At 38.5% G+C, this 18,610-nt stretch overlaps 1 protein-coding gene and 1 long non-coding RNA gene across 2 annotated transcripts in view; both read left to right on the top strand.

The window, feature by feature from the left end:
- Positions 1-3,159, top strand: part of LOC106099049 (uncharacterized) — a 51,888-nt gene extending 48,729 nt beyond the window's left edge. Inside the window, exon 3 of the long non-coding RNA XR_001225360.3 lies at positions 1,268-3,159. This is a non-coding gene — a long non-coding RNA (uncharacterized LOC106099049). The remainder of the gene's footprint in view (positions 1-1,267) is intronic.
- A 9,942-nt stretch (positions 3,160-13,101) lies between these two features.
- On the top strand, positions 13,102-15,613 carry gas1a (growth arrest-specific 1a). The gene has a single exon (XM_005459808.4). It carries the CDS (start codon positions 13,697-13,699, stop codon positions 14,471-14,473), a length of 777 nt encoding a protein of 258 aa, XP_005459865.1. The 5' UTR covers positions 13,102-13,696; the 3' UTR covers positions 14,474-15,613.
- Positions 15,614-18,610: the final 2,997 nt, after the last annotated feature.

Below are 18,610 nucleotides of genomic sequence, written 5' to 3'. Positions count from 1 at the left end.
GGTAGAGAAGGGTCTTCAAGTTGACATTATCCAGGAATATTTAGAAGGGACTTTCAGATAGTTCCATGTTGACTGATAAATCAGGCTGTGGTGTTCCCCTTTATCTTCATTTGGGGTGGACAGATTGGAGGAGAAAATATGTCTGGACAGGGAACGCCAGAAGAAGGAGCAGATTGTTCAGCTTCTCTCACAGTTGGATTAGAGGTCTACTGTGTGTTGGATGGATGTGTGTGCTTGCACTGTCTATATGGGCCCAGACTGCCAGACTCCATGTATAGAGACAGCCAGGGTGCAGGGTTGGGTCCAGGAAATGGCCACAATTATGCCAAATGTCCCCTTTGCCTCAGTGTCGCTTGTAATGATGGATATTGTATTTAATAGAGTGGAGATGTGGCCTCGCCATTAGTCTGCATCCTTCTATCAGTTGTTGTTGTCCCAAGAGTCTTTACTAGAAAATGTCTGATAGTCCATTCTTAATATTAATGTTAAGACTGGCCCTGAATTTTAACAATCCAATTGAGTTAGGCTGTGTTCCTTAAAGGAAAAAGCTCCTCTGGTAGCAAGAGTGTTACTCCACCTCAGGTTTCAGCTTCTCTCATCAGTTAATCACAAGCCTTATCAGTTAAACAATAAGGCTTGTGGTTAACTCATATTTAAATCCAAGAACTATATCCTTCTGATATTTACATATTCTGTGCAAATGATGCACTTCTATGTTTTTTCTTCTTTCAATCCAGGCCAGTACAGTTCTTTAGTGTTGCCAACTTTTGAACTAAACACATGCCATTGGACCTTATTACTCCTAATTTAGCTTTTATGTGGTGTTTGATTTACTTTTAATAGTTCTAAATAGTGATTTAAAGAGTTTGCTGACTTAATTTAAAGACTTTGTTCCCAGAGACATAGGTAGTGGTTCATTTTTTTTTTTCTTTTTGTCTCATAAAGGGTATTCACTTTAACTGAAAAACCTTGGCTGTTACACATCCCTCTCAACACAGAAAAACTTTATTCTTTCTGGCGTAATGCTCACCAGGATCTTTTCAGTTTTTTGCTTTGTTCTTCTTTCTTCAGTAATCAGACATACAGGAATGTCATACCGTCATAGTGCAACTTCCCTAAATGCTTTTAAGAACCTTAAATGGAGTCAGTCAGAACTGTTTTTTTTAATGATAATACAGTATTAGTGTATGTTTTTGTGCAAAGCACATGCACACCTGTTATCTTCTTCTGCTCTCATTCTCTGTCTGTCTTATTTTCTTTCTTTCAGCACATCTTGCCAGTACCACAGTCCCGCTCCCAGATAAGTGTTGAAACAATAATGAAGCAGAGCTCGGAGAGCTTTTCTTGGGAAAAGCACTTTTGGGATGTGTCCACTTAGTACAGAAATACCCCCCCCCCTTTCATAGAAAAAAATAGAGTGCCACTTCTTCAACTGTAAGGTCCAGCAGGTCTTCACTGGTGAGGGCAGCCTAACCCTTTCATTTAAATACAAATAAATTTTCAAGTCATAAATCCACTGCAGTTGTGAGCTGCTGCTACAGCTAAACTACCAGATTAGTTCACATTCAGTAAGACGGCATGCAAAGTTAACTGAAAGTGTAAAGTTAAGTGCAGCATTTTTATCCTGAACTGGATGAAAAAATAAACATACTCCTGTATTTGACTGTATTCTGTCAATCATACATTTTGATTATGTTTTGTTAATATATGGTTTCAAGATCAATTCTACAGAATACAGTTTTGGAAATGTTTTATTTCATTTGGCTCTCAACTGTACATTGGCTTCTGGGCACGTGCCCATTGAGTAATCTGGCCCTTCATCTTAATAATAATATCCTCATCTTGCAGGATCATCCCTATAAAGCATGTTCATAAATGATAAATGTTAATATATGTTGGTTCTAATGGCACAATGTGGCATAGCAGTCTATATTTTCTGCTTTTTGTTGTTTATAAATGCATGCAGAAATAAAGCTCATAGTCATAGAAGTATTTTTCAGTAGGACTTCAGCTGTTTTGTGCAGTGACTGTTACTAAAGCTCTTAACCCCTGCTTACATTGACAATGTAAGTGAAGTTTAGTCAGATATAGCTAACAATGTAATTGTCAGGGGTGACAGAAATCATTACCTTCTGTATTCACTTGTTAAGCTGTGCTTGAGTCTTTGAGACTGTTGCTTGTTATCACATGTTTATATAGTACAAATGAAAATAAATATAAATCAGTGTAGCAATGGTTACAGTAAGAATGTTTAAGCAGTTTAGCATGAAATATGAAAATAATTCAAAACACATTAGTTGTGTTTGCACATGCCTAATGATTATATGTTATGATCATGTGTTTATCCTGCAACAGTGCAAAAAAAATATTTTTTTTCCATTGGATTGTGCTAGAGTAGCTTTGTATGATTCACAGTTTGAAATAATCCTTATTTATCCTAAGGCTTTGGTGCAGCTTCTCAGTGCATCTGCTCTCTCTCACACGTCATTTCAGTTTCTCTTCCTAGGCTGATGTGATCATAGCCACAGATTTAAGCAGAAGATGGCTATATTAAGGGTATCCCTTTCTCTCATCATAAAGATCTAAGAATAGAAAAGCTGTTGGGAGCTGTGTCTTATGTGAGCTTATGGCTCATAGGGATTGCAAGTTGACCTCATTATTTGAAACCTTGGCTATGTTTAATATGTGCATCTACCATTGTAGCATAAACTACCAAAAATAAGGAATAATAGGTGAACTTTTGAGAAAAAACTTTCTTGCTAGAAGATTAAATATGGCTTGTTGGTCATTTTTCTCTTGCTACTGATGTAAAGGTTCACAGAAGACTTTTTTTCTAGATTGAACTGCTGCCTAATTCTTTCCAATCATTATTGAAGGCTGTGGGATTTGTTTGTTAGGAGTTGCTGTGAGCAACTGAGATGCAAGAGCATGGGATCCTCCTCAGCTCATATGGCTCACTTAACAGCCATGTTAGGAGTTGCCCAGAGTGCTGAGTAATGAAGCTGTTGAGTGGTTTACTTTTGTCAGTTGTTCCTGATATTGAAGTCCATTACCACATCACACAGCGCACTCATGAGAGTAAATGAGAGCATTTTCTCCTGGGAGCAAATGGGTGCTGTAAGAGAATAATAGCAGTGATTTAAACATTCATGTGTGTAACCTCTTTTACAGATTACACATACTTTCACGCAAACCTTTATCTATCTTTAAGGGTTTCACTGAACTCTATTTTATCAAGGGACAACGTGTGCACAGGGCTAAATACTTGGAAGAAGCCGTAAACTGCATCAGAAGAGAGATAACCTCTGCCTGAACTGAGTGCAGGAAAAAGTCAGACTTATTTTGCTCCTACCTGACACTGCTGAATTAGCTCCGTGCCCTGATGGATTACCTGCAGCTGACCTGGGGTGTTAGTTGTGATGAATCTGTCCAAAGCCATCTGGGGGCCCCTGTAGAGTTATTGCCTGGCTGTTATCGGCTGAAAGCAGATACTGACGGAGGATGTTGTGACAAAACATCAGCACTGAGGTGTTTTTTGTTTAACATTTGCAAGTGTGAATTCCTACTCAGAAGAAAAATGCTGAGAAACCTATGAGTGGGCCTTCAGGGTATACGAATGACTCATCCTGATGTACTGGATTTTAATCCACCTTATCTTAGATATTTTAGATTTCACAACCAATGTGCTGAACCTGTACTTGAGAAATGATTTAATAAAGTACTTTTGAAAATCCCAGTCCATTACAATGTGTGTGTAGACTGTTTTGCATTAATATTGAAATCTCCTTTTGCCAAGACATTACATTTTGAGGAAAGAATTTCACATTACTGTATGTCTTCTTAAAAAAACACAAAAACTGATGTAGTTATGATTGCAGAGCTTTGTCCCTTTGCTGTTTCACAATCCAAAATACATCTCACAGGGTGCTGTGCGAACACAATCTCGTGTTAGAGATTTGCTGTATTTGACATTTGGTTCAGCAGAGTATTTTTTACAATTTTTTTGTTCTGTTCTTCCTACGGCTCTTGTCTAAAACATGTCATCTTGATGAGCTGTCTACACTAAACCCTTAGCCAAAGGCCAAGTTGTTTATCAAGAACAAAAAAGGAAGGTGAAAAAAGGGAATTTGTGGATTCAAATCCTGTGTACTTCAAATAGCCACAACTCAGCTCAGCAGAAACTTTGCAATTAATAGTATCTTGATTGTCCTTTAAATGGCTGCTTAAACCACATGTAGGGAGTAATGCATAGACTCAAGAGAACGGACAGAGTTTATTATTTTGAAAATAGTGTATAATTTTCATTGTAATTTTAAAGCCACAGTAACTAAAGCTTGAATACAGTTTTTCTAAAACAGGAAAACAAAAAACGCCCAAAAACATTCTGCTAAAGGAAAGGCTATGGCTTTTAATGAGAAATAAAATCAACTTACAAAGTACAAGTATGGATTTTGATACTCCAAAATATCTCTAGTGTTTCCTCAAAGTATGCAGTACGTGGACTGATCATCATTCTTATCCACGGTAATCCCCACAGAGTCAAGAGTTCACAGAGGATTGATGCGTCTCTGATGCTATGTCAGACATATGCTTTTTATTTGGTCACCAGGCAGCAGCACTGCCTTATCAGCATAGCAGAACCAGCTGGGAATGCACTCTTGCACTATGGGGACACTAGCAAACAATGGTTGTAATGTTGTGACTTTTAAAGCACACTTCAAGCTTAGTTTTCATAAATACGTTTGCTTATCTTTTCGGTAGTTTTCAAGCTCCTAACTTATTTTCAGTTACAGGTATATTTCCAGCCAAAGTTCCAAAACAAAAGAAATTTTTATTTTTTTTTCTGCTTTTATTTGCTCCAGTTTGTACGTTTGCTTCAAAAACGCGATTGTCTGGAGTAGGTCATGAATTACTACAGAACTGAAAAAAAATCAGGTCAAGCAAAGTTTTCTACATCTGGTAATTAATTTCCCCAAAAGGAGGAGGAACAAAGAAAATATCGGTAGAGAACTGAAAATGTTGTTGACTAAATCATGAAGAGTGGCTAATCTAAGTTTTGTGTTTCATACATTATGTTTCTGAAACTGTTCAGGGACTGCGTATTTAGGACAGTACAGTTTTCTGCTGGTATGTTGCTGTGCAATATATTTATTTCCTAAGGTCCTGACAGTTTTTCACTTTTATTTGTACATTGAGGTAAGTTTAGATTAAGATTTATTGATTTATATTGTACAGGACCGATGGAAAACAGATGCACTGAAAATTTATACTGATATGCACTAACAAGTGTATGTGCATAGATATTGTATTTTTTTTTTTTTTTTATTAAATCACAGAATATGGCTTAAAAAATGAAATGAAAGTAAATGAGACTGAATTTGATATTGATTTGAGTTCCAGCTTCAGTTTGAAGCAGTATTATCAGGATTTCTCCCTCTCTGAAACTGAAACTGAGTTGTTGTAGAGTAAACTGCTTTTCACCAACCGTTTAGAGAACTTATTATAATTTTGACCAGCCTCAACCTTTTTGATATCCACAAAGTAATCTTTCACTGAGAATTAGATTTGATAGAAGTCCAGTGGCAGCAGGATTGTGGTGAGTTCATTTCCTCTATGTGCAGCATGGGGGAAGGAGGTGGAGTGGTGGGGTATTTTAAAGGAACTGCAGAGCCGCAGTGGTCCTGCAGGAGTTAAGAATGACACGCAATTAATCAGCCTGAGCAGACGACTAGTATCACTTCACTGTGGAGGCTGGAATAGAGGGCCGCTTGTACTGAACAGCTGCATGAGGAAACCGGCCCTTTGCCTTTCTTAGACATATGGATGGAGGGTGGACGAGAGGGTGAGAGTCCAAGCGAGAAAGTGAGTGAGCGGGGGTGTGTGTGGGGGGGGCAACATACAGATGGGATGGAGGAGGGGAGAAAGACATGCAGAGGAAGAGAAAAAAATGAAGGTTTTAACAGCCTGCCCACATCTGTTTATTTAGAAAAGAAACCATTGTGTCATTCAGTTATTCTAACAACCTACACCAGGGCCAGTGTTAGTCCCACAATGACGGCTTTTTAAATACACAGTTTACACTCCTATGAAGTGGCCTCATAACTGCGTTGGAGCCTCAGGAACGTGCCAAATGGGGAACATGCTAAGGTTTCACATTCCCTCTCGCACTACTTGACGTCTCTATAGCAGACTGCGATGCCAAAAGCTATGCAGGGGGAGATCAGGTGGGGGCCATTTGTCTTGGTCTTGTGTGCTTTCTGTGGGTCTAATCTCTTAAATTGGACCACATGATTTGGAGGCCTGCCAAAGAACTGCATTGGGTTTGGTGATGGAAAACTGTACAAAATGATGAGAAGATATACAGCTATGTGTGTTACAGCGTTGCATTGACTATGTGTTTAAAGAGTGGCTAACCTAAATGTAATTTATGAACAGTGAAGTTGATTTTGTTTTTATTAATTTCCCAATCTAGTACTGTAAATTACTTAATATATATAAAAAATGCTTTTAAAGTCAAATGAGAATAATGTTTGATATTAAATAAATCTCTGTTTCAAGCATCTCTACAGTAGTAGGATGGAGCAACTATACTGGAGTATACCTTTAGGATCTGGTCAAGGTAAAGCATTTCAAAAACTTGGCTCAAAGGCTGATGATAATTTTACCAATGCCAGTGGACAGTGGGATACAGTGTGTAACAAGGTGAAACTGGTTGCTCATATGATCACCACTCTGGTACAGTGGTGTGGTGGTTAGCACTATAACCTGCCTGCAAGAAGGTTCTGCGTTTTTTTTGTTTTTGTTTGTTTGTTTGTTTGTTTGTTTGTTTTTTCTGTGTGGACTTGTTTCCATGAGCCCTTTGGCTTCCTACAACAATGCAAAAAAGTGCATTGGGTTTGGTCAACTGGTGATTCTAAATTGACCACAGATGTGAATGTGAATGGCTGTTTCTGTGTGTTGGCCCTGCAAGGAGCGGCGTTCTGTCCAGAGTGTACACGCTTCTCCCCCTATGTCAGTACTGAAGAGAAGTCGAATTTGACTTAAAGCATTATTATACAAGTCTGCAGTCCACATCAGCTTTCTGAAACTTTATAAATGGTTTTAGTTCATGGTTCGCTGCTCTGACCAGCATCATTACCGTGGCAGCTTATATAGTGTTTGTGGTTGCTGAACACTTCTCATTCTGAAATTCTGGAGCAAAAAGCAGGAATTTTCTCTGTCAACAGCTATGATTTTTTTTAAAAGTAAGTTGGTGGAAACAAAACATTGATCTAAAGGAGACAAATGTCAGGGCATGACATTTGTGCACTTGCTGATGTAAAGACATTAAAACATTAAAACTAATAAGTTACTTTTGAATACAGGAGTTGAAAAAAGTGAAATTATTATCAGTTTTTTTCAGTGTGCATTTACAACTTGCTTACCTGCAGTCAGTCACATTGTTTTCTTCTACTTTCTTTCTTTCCTTTTCATTTATTTGTTGTTGTTGTTTTTTTATTGAACCAAAAAAATCAAAAAGAAGCATTTTGGATTGACTAGGTTGCAACAATAATGCAGTTTTGAAGTGTGTCTTTTGAAGTTTATCACTTGCTGCAACAAAGCTAAGCATTTCATCAACAGCAGATCAGGAATGTTTAGAACTTGTGGTGAGAGTGATTATGTGTAAGTTTGCTTTGTTGTGTTTTTACATTGTTAAATTCTTTCCTGCTGCACTTCGCGTTTGGGAGATTAAGGTCATGTGTCTGTGTCGGAGGTTAGGGCTTTATTGGTTGGTCCATATGTGCTAGTCTTTGTCTGTAGTGATATGAAAGGCCTTCAGGCCTGTTTAAACAGCCGCATGTACAAGCTGATGGCTGAGCAGCATGTGTTGCAACAGCTGTTTGTGTGATGTGTGGTGTTTGGAGGCTGTGAGGAGAGGTCTTTCAGGGTAAATACTGTAGATGTTACCTGGGTGCAGTTACAGATCGAAATGTTATTACTTGTATGTAGTGGTCTACTTGTTGTTCAAGATAAGAAATACCATCATGGTTAAGGTGATTAAGTCTGTTAGGAGGTCAAATGATAGACCTCACAATCCGTCAAGGCTGTTTGCAGATTCCACTGGAGTACCACCTCCTCCTCTGGAAGGTACCACCAGTTATTTACCTGCTGCTTGGTTTGTAGAAGTGAATAGTTTTTGTCTTTGGAGCTCGCAAACTTTAATCTGTGACCTCCCTAATGCAATAGCACAGCCAATACACGAGTACATTCACCTCTATAAGGTTGCTGTCATGTCTGTTCTCCTCTGCATGATCCATCCAGGCAGGCCCCTTACTTAAACTACACAGATGTGGACTATATCCTGCTGTGTTATTTAGTCATTTCTCCCAAAATTTACTCAAAATCATGTTTCAAAATGGCTTTCAGTATATTTTAGTTTTGGTCAAACTGATACAATAAAATCAGCAAGATTGCATGTAATCCACAACATTCGCTGTCTTAAGTCCTAAAAATCATGGAGAGAAGGTATGGATGAAGTCTTAATTTGAGTGTTGGTTTCTTCCAATGTGTGCAGTCCTGTAGAAATTATAGTGCAGTGGACTGTGTGAAAAGGGTCAGGAGGATCTCTGCCTATTTCACTTGATGGATGACTTTAATTTTACTGATTAAAGGAGCATACCCCCATAACACTTCATTTTAAAATTTGCCCATTTAGACAGATTGCAAAGTCATGATCCATCTTCTCCTTTTAGATACTTTGAAGCACAATAGGAAAGAAAAATGTGAATTTCCAACTCCCACTTCTACAAGTTCTAAAGATATGTATTGCTGTTTAGGTTTATAGGAAGGTCCATAGTGAACACTGTGATGTAATTATTGTAACTTATTGCTGTTTAGTACTGCTGGGGATTTTCTATTTCATTTCAAGGGATTTACAACATTTGCAGCCATGGTATTCTAGAAATGGTAAAGCTGGGTCTTGCGTTTATGACTTTCTGCCATTATCTGTGAAGTGGTAAGAGTTTAATCACTTGTGTCACTCTGCAGTTCTTAACAGGAAAAAAAGCAACACTAATCCCCGGAAGAGGATGGACAAAACAGAGGCAAATTAATAGGCAGACATGAGGAAGGAAATGAATCTGTAATCTTATTTGGAAGTGTTCCAAATAACTTATCATTTGCCATTATCACTTCTCTGAAATCCCAAAGAGGAAGCAATTTGAATGGATAGTTCCTGCCAACTCATTTCCTGTATTCTGATATTTCCTTTTTCGGAAAGCACAGCGTAGGCCCACTGCTGCTGACCTGCTGGGATTTAGCTCACTCAATAACTAAAAAAAAAAAAAAAAATCTTCACAACAACACAACTCGCCCCAACAACGGAAATCCTGTGGCCACTAATGAGCTAACGTTCAGTGGATGAACTCTCATAATGTCTGTTCTCTGGCATCAAAAACACATTTTATCTTCTAGATTTATTTTTGCACAGGGACATTACCGCACATAGAAGCAATAATCTACTTCAAGAATTCAAGAAGGTCCTTAGATTCTAAAATAGTCTTGTGGACATTTATAATGAATTGTAAACTCTGTGAAAAGATAGTAAGTTTCAGTCCTCGAACCATCAGGTAAAACACAAATTACTGAAATGCACTCACATCAGTTTTACTGAAATATATTCAAACTTGTCAAAAGCACAACTTCAACAACACCGGTAATCCTTGGGTGCTGTGTGGAAAAAATGATTTCAGCCAACTGCATAGCCTCATGCGAGCCTCCCCAAAGCGTTGGTCTTATTTGCTCCGCGTTCTGAGCAACACATTTGGTTTGTCCCTTAATTGGACTTTTGCGGCAAGAATATGGGTTTAATTGATCCTTCAAAGTAATAGCGCTCAGTTCTCAGTGCAGCACATCTGGTTTAAGCATACAGCTGCTGGCAGAGACAAAAGTGTTTGATGATTCAATACATTGTTTTTTTTTTTCATATTGTAAGTGTTTCAGATGAAATATTTTTTATGTACTTGGTGAAATTTTAATGAGTTCTTTTTACATTTAAGCCCTTGTCAACATTACGGACTTAGAACCACAGAGTCGTGTCTTTAGTTACATGAGTACAGTAAAACATATATAATATTGATTCAATAATTTTTCCTCTATTAGAGTTTGCAGTGACGAAACAGTAAAGATATTAGTTTTTGGAAAGCTTGTGTTGCAATAAACAATGTTTCAATTCTTCATGCTTTAGGGAAAACATTTTTTAAAAAAGAGGAGAGAGACTCCTGAAGTATTGAGTTCCCTGTATCCATCATTTTCGACGAGTTAGGACCTTGGAGTAGCACCAGCAGCGGCTGTGCTAGCCAGCCGTAACTGACATTGAGTGCATTGTTTGCAGTGGGAGCTCATGGCTGTGGCCTAAAGGTACATTCCTGAGATCAGAATGCTGTTTGAAACACAAACAGCCTTTGTGCCCTCACTGCTCTCTTTCCCTGACTCCCTCATCCACATCAAGCCTCAAGAACTAAACTGCCGCCTCTCGCTCATGTGTCAACATGTGGGCTATCATTTTACTCACACCCACACACACTCACAACCATGCACGTATCCCACACACACACACACACACACACACACACACACACACACACACACACACACACACACACACGTGTCATTTTGATGATGTCCACGCAGATAACTTTCTAAAGCTATCTAAGATTTTGGGGGGAAAAAAGGCAAAGCCTTTATGACATAAACGGTTTGTATTGTTCTTGTAAACCTTTGTGATGATTACAATAAAGTCATAAAAAATATCAACATTTTAAAATTTCACATTCAGGGCTCCTTAAAACGGTCTGCAGATGTTAAAATTTGGACGTTACAGCATCAGTTTTAGCTGTTCATCTCATCATCTTTAATATATATGTTTTGACATTTGCTGATTGATGTTGCTCGTTTTGACCAGAATCAGAAGATACAAAGGAAACCTTAATCCCAACTTGTCTTGATTCACATGTATTGCAGATTAGTCACAGATTCATTACATAATTAAATTATTTTTAAACAAAAATGTCTTTTTTTCCCCTCAATTGTAGCAGTTTCCTTGTTTTCATGGTCCAATTCTTGGTCTTATTTAGTAATCTGAATATTAACTAAAAATGATCCAAATTGTTTTTGTCATTTTTGGGCTGAGGTTGGTCAGTACCAACAAATATGTAGAAATGTCCCCACTTTTAACCAGAGATTTGTGTGAGACAAATGCAGGAACTTGTGTGTGTGTGTGTGTTTTTTAACCTAATGCATTAACCCTAATTCTGTAAATTTGTTGTCACTTGTGAAACAGAAGACTTTTAACTCCAGAAAAAAAAAACTTTTAAAATGTAATTTTTTTCCCATGTAGCTATCACATTACCTTACTGTGAAATGGAAAAAAAAAGAGAGTTATAATTAAAAAGACTAAAGAAGCATTACTTTAAAGGGGAAAAGGGGCTTGCAACTTTTTGTGTAAATGTTGCTTTTCAGGGTTTGCTTTGTTGTTTGCTCATGAATTAATAAAAGCATGCATGCAGCTTTTCATAGAAGAAAGGTTTAAACTCTCAAACTCTCAAACCTTTATAGCTGTCTTCAAATTTTGGTCTTCATCCCTCAGAGTTAAGAAGCCACAGACACTCTTGACTCTTATTTGGAGAACCATTAAGTATTTAAGCAATGAAAACTCCATCACAGAGGAAACAGAGGTTTCCAGATATGCCACAAATATCCACCACTGACCAGACTGCAAGGCTGTGTGAAGATATTTGTTGTGATTTACATGCAAGTAGAAGCACTCACTGAAAAAATCTACAGCTTGTGTTTCTGCCTACCCACATCTTGATATCTAATTTAAACTATTAAGCTGTTGAAATAAAGGATATGAATAATCAAAACTTGACACAGTCCTCACTAATGAAAGAAAAAAGCACAAAATGATCAAGCTGTAACTTCATCACAAAGTTGAACTGATTGATGAAATATGCCTGAGGTTCACATTAATCAACCAATCAGGTTAAACTGATGTAATTATTAATGTATAACACTGCTAATATAAGAGACAATCATCTGATTCATCAGCAAAAAGACTGATATGAGCTACTGCAATGGCATGAAGAAATTTGTCCATAATGAACGATTAGAGTGAATTATGTTCAATGAGGGTCATATTATACCTCAATTAATTTGTACTCAACTGCACTTCTGAGGGAGAGTTTATAGGATGAGGATGATTAAATCAGTGATGATGCTGCACAGATAATTAGCACTGCAGGCATGGACTTGTTGCATGGCCTATCGATGCTTAGTAGGGGAGTCACGCTGTCATTTCCTCTTATGTGTAGGATATTGTAGCATAAGAAGTTGGGCAAGCTGGGACATTATGATGGTCTGGTGTTTGAAGCACATGAAGGATACTATTATTACAACCCTCTTTCTTTCCTCTCATTTTCACCCTGTGGTTTTCTTTTGGAAGAAATAAAAATAAATGATAATAAAAACCCTTTAGTGAAATATTGAATTAAACAATATTACCACTTAAAACTCAGTAACCACTGTTCAAAATTATTTGAAAGAAGTAAATTAGTTACTGTGGTATTATACAGCTTCTCTCTGCTGAAATTTATTATCACTTTACAAAGTGAAAGAAACGACACCCTTTCCCCTCGTTCCGTCTTTAAATTGGAATATGTAAATACTGAAAACAATATTTGTTCAACATATGTCCAAATCTTTTCTCCTTTTTTAATGATGTATTTTATTTTTCTGCATGTCCTAATGGGGTACCATCACGGGTACCAATATACTGGAAATTTGAAATTAAAAAGACTAACCAAAGTTGTTGATAAAACAAATATTATTTCCCTGAAAAACTTGCTTTTCCTTTAGACGTTGCTGTCACGTGATTTTGTAAGTTGAGTGAGCATAAAAAAGGGTCTTAAAATAATTTCCCTGGATAATTGAGAACACCGTTGCCTCTACTAAATCTTCTCTCCAAAGCATTTGAAGTTTTCTCAAAGACCATCTTCCTCCCACCATCAGCTCCCGCCCACCGCTACGTAGAAACCCTCAAGTGGCGAGCCAATGAGAGCCACTTCGCTAATGTATGTAGGGGGCTGAATAACCGAAGGACAATTGGTAAAAGGGGAGAGAGTAGAGGACCACTTTGCGACCCACAAGGATTGTTGTTTTCCCCGTGCAGTGTTTGTTTGCACTTCCGTGCGCACACGGACTGCTTCAGGACCCGGCGCACTCCACGTAAGGACACTCGGGACTTCGCTTGGCTTGTTGGTGGAGATCCGCAAGGGAACGCAACGGGGAATCGCTGAGCCCCGAATCACTGCCATGGAGTGAGACGCTGCAGAAACTCTTATGGACAACTTTTCTTTTGCTGTGTATTTTACTTTGAGTAACTGTTTCAGTTTCCATCCCAATCATGTACGGATAACAGACAGTTCGCTCAAGAATCCGGCTCAAGTGGATAAGCACTGACGGGTTTATGGAGCCCGGATTACGCATTGCCAGCCTGTTGAACGCCTACACACGGGCCTATAACACACCATCTGCCTCAGAATAATAACATTATATAATAAAATTCTCCAACGAAGACAATATCCATGGAAGTAGTGTAGAAGTTTCACATATGACACGGCTGTGAGTTTTATCGTTTTTTTTCTTTGCAGCCATAACAATGGCAAACTGGTACAATGGTGCACTGGTACAGAGCGTCTGCAGAACTGTTTGGCCTCTTGGCTGCTTGATTTTGTTTTTTGGCTACTTATCCTTGGCTTCGCCGTCCCATGGTCGGCGACTGATATGCTGGCAAGCCATCATGAACTGCCAAAGCGAGGCTGAATGCAACTACGCGTACGAACACTACATTCGCGCTTGTCAACCAGTGTTGAGTGGGGAAAAGAAGAAGTGTCCCAGCCACTGCATCGCCTCGCTCATCCAGCTCAATCTGACTAAAAGTGGGCCGGCTCTGGAGGACTGCAGCTGCGGCCGCGATTCGATGTGCACAAATACCAAACGGGCCATAGAGCCCTGCTTGCCAAGGACTACCAGCACCGGTTGCACGGAAGCCCGGCACCAGTGCGAGAGAGACCCTCAGTGCAGCTCGGCAATGACCGAGTATTTGAAACACTGCGGGAAACTTTTCAGCGGGGCAGTGTGCACAAACGCATGCCTAAATGTGATCGCGAACATGCGTAAAATACCGAAGGGTCAGCAGCTGGAAACGTGTGTGTGTGATGGCACAGAAAGGGCCATCTGTGAGTTTGTCAAGAACAGCATGAAGGCGTTATGCTTCGAAAGGCCCGATAGGTATGAGGCTAGTGGGTCCTACGAAGATGACGAAGACGGGTATACGGATTATACAGAAGAACCAGAGAGCGGAGCCTCTCTCCCAGCTGCCCAGTATGTTTTGACCCTGCTGCCACCCATTTTAGCTCTTTTACCCCTCTTTTAATCCCCGTTTTCATAAACTGCCCCGTCTATTGTCCGGATAAAAGGCAATCTAAACTTTTGTCACTCCTTGACCTGCTTCTATAGTGAAAGTATAGAGCCTCAAAGATTAAAGGGGAGTGCTTTTGGCGCAAGCAAACCTTCTTTGAAACGAGTTTAAGACTCTGGAGGATATCAAATCGGGATATTTCTATGCAAATGAGGCCAGAAAGATATCTAAACTGTTTCTCTTATCAAACCACACCACTTATGACTCTGCAGCTGCGTTTTGTTTGCGTGATAAGCTAAATAGAAATGCCCACTTTCTCTGTCACAGACTGATAGTAAAGTTGTCACAAAAGAGAAAGAGTTGGCTTGTTTTGGTAACAGTATAATGGTATCAGTATAATCAATATATGCTTTGCACTGCCAATCTTTTTGTGTGTGTGTGAACATTTTTTAGGACAGGCCATTGCCCCTTGGCATCAGGCTGATTCATTTGATTTACACATATTTAATGTTGGAATCCAGTGTAAATAGATTAGGTGTTAAAGTAAAGCTGTAGCCTAATTTATTACATACCACCTAGTTACATCCAAATCACCATCATGTGAATAAACACAGAGAATTCCAGCTTTAAAGGGAAGTTTGTTTTTTTTTGTTTTTTGTTTTTGACTGAATATAGTGTACATTGTATATATTTGTATAGCCTATATAGATTTTTTCCCCAGAGAATCTTATATGTTTTAGGCTATGAGATGATTTATTCACTGTTTATAGCCCAGAGAAAGAAATGTCTAAATCCACTGTATGACTGCCTTAATGAATATACCTTTATAGAAGGCATAAAGGAAACTTGAAGATATCATTCTTGACTGTGAGTGTTAATTTTGCAACATTACTTCCTATACGGTATTGTGCCTTAACTCAGATAAAAGTGACATGGAGTCTGGTGACCGTTATCACACAATTCTTTGATCAGTTTCAGATTGAACAGTAACAGTGTTATTTTATGACCCAAAATCCATTATGAAAAGAGAAAAGTATCAGTTCTTTAAAAAAAAACAATCCCCAGATGACACCCCTCCACCTTTAAGTTACATCAGTTGGAGTGACTTGCTTGATGCCTACTTTTCTGTAATAAGTAAATAAAATTTTTATTTTGCACATTGGTATTTTTATTTCTATAAATCCTTTTCACCTTTGCATAATAATAAAGGTTGAAAGGGCACATTTTGATCAGAGATTGATCTATAGCTACATACGTTGCTATTAAGAAGCTGTATTCAGTTTATTTGGTATAATAATAAAATGTTAAGTGATTTGGTAAAAAAACTCAGGGCTGTGGTTGAGCTGATTACATTTTTTTTTTTTAAAGATTTTTGTCTCATAACAGTGATCAAACCTTAATAGTTTCATTTTAAAACCAAATGCAAATGTGTAACAAACCTACGTTTCCCAACTTCAGTTTGTGAGATGACGGTAAACTCATCTAAATGCAGGCCAGCTTCCTCTGCTGACTGATGACCTGCTATGTCTTGATTTAGCTGCCTGTTGTCAAAAGCAACTGTCGCCATAAATCAACAAAGCACCCTCTCCCTCCAACAACACCCGAGGGCACTAAACTCAGGTGTCAGAATTTACTGGCTGTTAAAATCACAGTCTATATTCTTTTTTTCTACTAAGGACAGTTTACAAATAGTCATATATTTTGTTTTAGATTAGCATTATATTCAAGCCTGAGCATTGCTTAAAAAAACTAACACGTTACCATATCAGAAACATTGACTATTATGCTGTTGTTATTTTCTATTTACAGTCATGTCATTGTGACATTACTGGCATATTTAAGTCATGTAGAGAAAGCGTATTGACTATTCATTAATTAGCTGCAGTTCCACAAAATTAGCAGAAATTATACTTATTGACCTTTTAATTTGAATATCACACGTGTGGGGGTATGCACTGTAAGCTCAATTATCATTAGTAGTAGTACTATTTGCAGAAATATTTTTTGCAAGAGATATTGCAGATCTGCCATGCCTCTCCGGTCAGCTTTGGGGACTTTAAATCAATGATTTGCTGCAAAATGTTTTATTAGAGGGGGGACAAGGGTACTCTAGCTGAATGGATGGAGGAGAAGTCGAGTGGCATCTTTGTCATGGAAATGTTAAGCACATAATAGTTGGGTAGCACAATGGGGAGGCACTTCATTCTTTCAGGCTGGCTTGACACCTCTGGAGAGCCGAACGACGGGGAAGCATGTGGGAACGATCTGCTGCTGCTTGGGTCTCAAACCTCCACTGTAAGAAGAACAGCAGCAGAAGAAAACACATGACAGGCCTAGTGAGGGGTGTTTTATCTTGAATATGCATGTAATGTGCCCTGTGTATTTTTGAAGGTGTTTTTTTTTTTTTTGTTTTTTTACCTGCTTTGTTTACTTTGATACCTAAGCTTTAAGTAAATTATAAGAATACAGCATTAATGCAAGAAAAGATTACTTGCAATCTTTTAGATATTACAGAAGAAAAGTGACATTAGGCAGAAAAAATATGCTGTCTATATATTTGCTGCTTGCAAAGAGTTCCCCAGATCCCGTAGCGCCTAAACGAAATACCTTGTCAGTTTCTTGCAGTGCCGGTAATGTGATCCACCGTGCATGAAGCTTTCCAGGCAGGAGAATAGCTCTGTAGCCCAGCCTGTCCTCCCCTCCTCCCCCTCCTTGTCTTTCTTTTGCCTCTCGCATTTGTTCAGGCAGTTTCAGCACTTAGAAAAGGCGCAGCATGCGTTGATTAGGCTATAATAATGTGCAGTGTGTGTGAATGGATGAATGAAGTGCAAAAAATCTCACGAAACTTGCCTGCTTGTCAGAAAATGGAAGTGATGTACGACGAGGGCTTGAATATATTTCATAGTGTTTAGCTCACAAGCCAAAGTTTATTTATTTTTTCTGTGGTTTTAAAGGATTATTGTAGTTAAACTAAATAAATTAACCAGCCACAAAAAGTGCCTCAGAAATGGAGAGTTATCACAGCTGATTCTGTCGTTAAACACTCCTCTCTTGCTCTCTCTCGTCCTCCGCATACATAGAGCAGAGTGTGTGTGTGTGTGTGTGTGTGTGTGTGTTGGGTGTGGGGTGGTGGTGGTTTTGGGTTTAATTTACAAACTGTGGCTGTTTGTGTTCCAGCTCTTTGAGAATGTGTAAGGTATCTCTGCCATCAACTTTGCTTCAGTGAGCTCAGTTCACTTCCAAGCTCTGTTTCTTTGGCCTCTTGAACAAAACGGCCCACACTACACCCCATGCAGATCCCTTCGCCCCTTCACCTCACGCTTATCACAGCACAATGTTTACAAGGAGCAAGTCTTTCAACCACTGATGCTGGAGATTTGATGTTTGGCTGCCTTTAATAAAACTGATAATAATTCTTAGAATATATATATGCTGTCCTTTCTTTTTTTCCCTTTTTTTAATTGTTTTAGCAATAAGTTTATACATTTAATTAAAATAAGTCTTTACAACTCTTAGGGATATATATATATATATATATATATGACCTTAAGTCAACCTTAAGTCAACTTTTCCTAGCAGTGTTTTCAGTTGATTCTTGGCACCGGTTGTGTTTTTTCATGGAGAGAAAAATTGAAAACCTGAAAGCAGCCTGTTTAGTTTCACCTTTAAAAACCCTAAATCAAAAACAAGATGTGTCAGTGTGTTTTTTTTTCTTTAACAACTCTTTCGGTCTTTATAAAAAGGTTTGGAAGGTCTGAAGCGTATCCTTCCTTCTTTTTTTTTTCTTTCTTTTTTTTTTTTAACACTGACTGTATTCCAACAAATTGCCAGTAGTTAAAATCCATAAAAATGCTGGTACCTGTAAAAGTCCTAGTGCCTGATTTTAACATCGATAAAAACAATTGCTTAATGCTTTTTAAAACCTTGAAGCGAGCTCTTTCCTCCGGATGTCCCCTCACCATTTTTCTCAGAGGCATTTGGTTTGGTCTTGGCTCCATACAAGTTTGTGCAAAAAGTGATGTAGAAACGGCTGGACAGTCGGAATGGCTGAGACAGAGGAGGAGGCACTGAGATGGAAAGTTCATTTGAAAGGATTTGGAAATAATCCCTTGAAGTTACCAAAGGGTATCTGATGGAGTGGACTCCACCTTG

This window comes from Oreochromis niloticus, linkage group LG12, assembly GCF_001858045.2.
Source record: "Oreochromis niloticus isolate F11D_XX linkage group LG12, O_niloticus_UMD_NMBU, whole genome shotgun sequence".
NCBI classification, from domain to species: domain Eukaryota; kingdom Metazoa; phylum Chordata; class Actinopteri; order Cichliformes; family Cichlidae; genus Oreochromis; species Oreochromis niloticus.
Note: the sequence above shows the minus strand (reverse complement) of the source record. Positions and strands in the feature narration are given on the sequence as shown.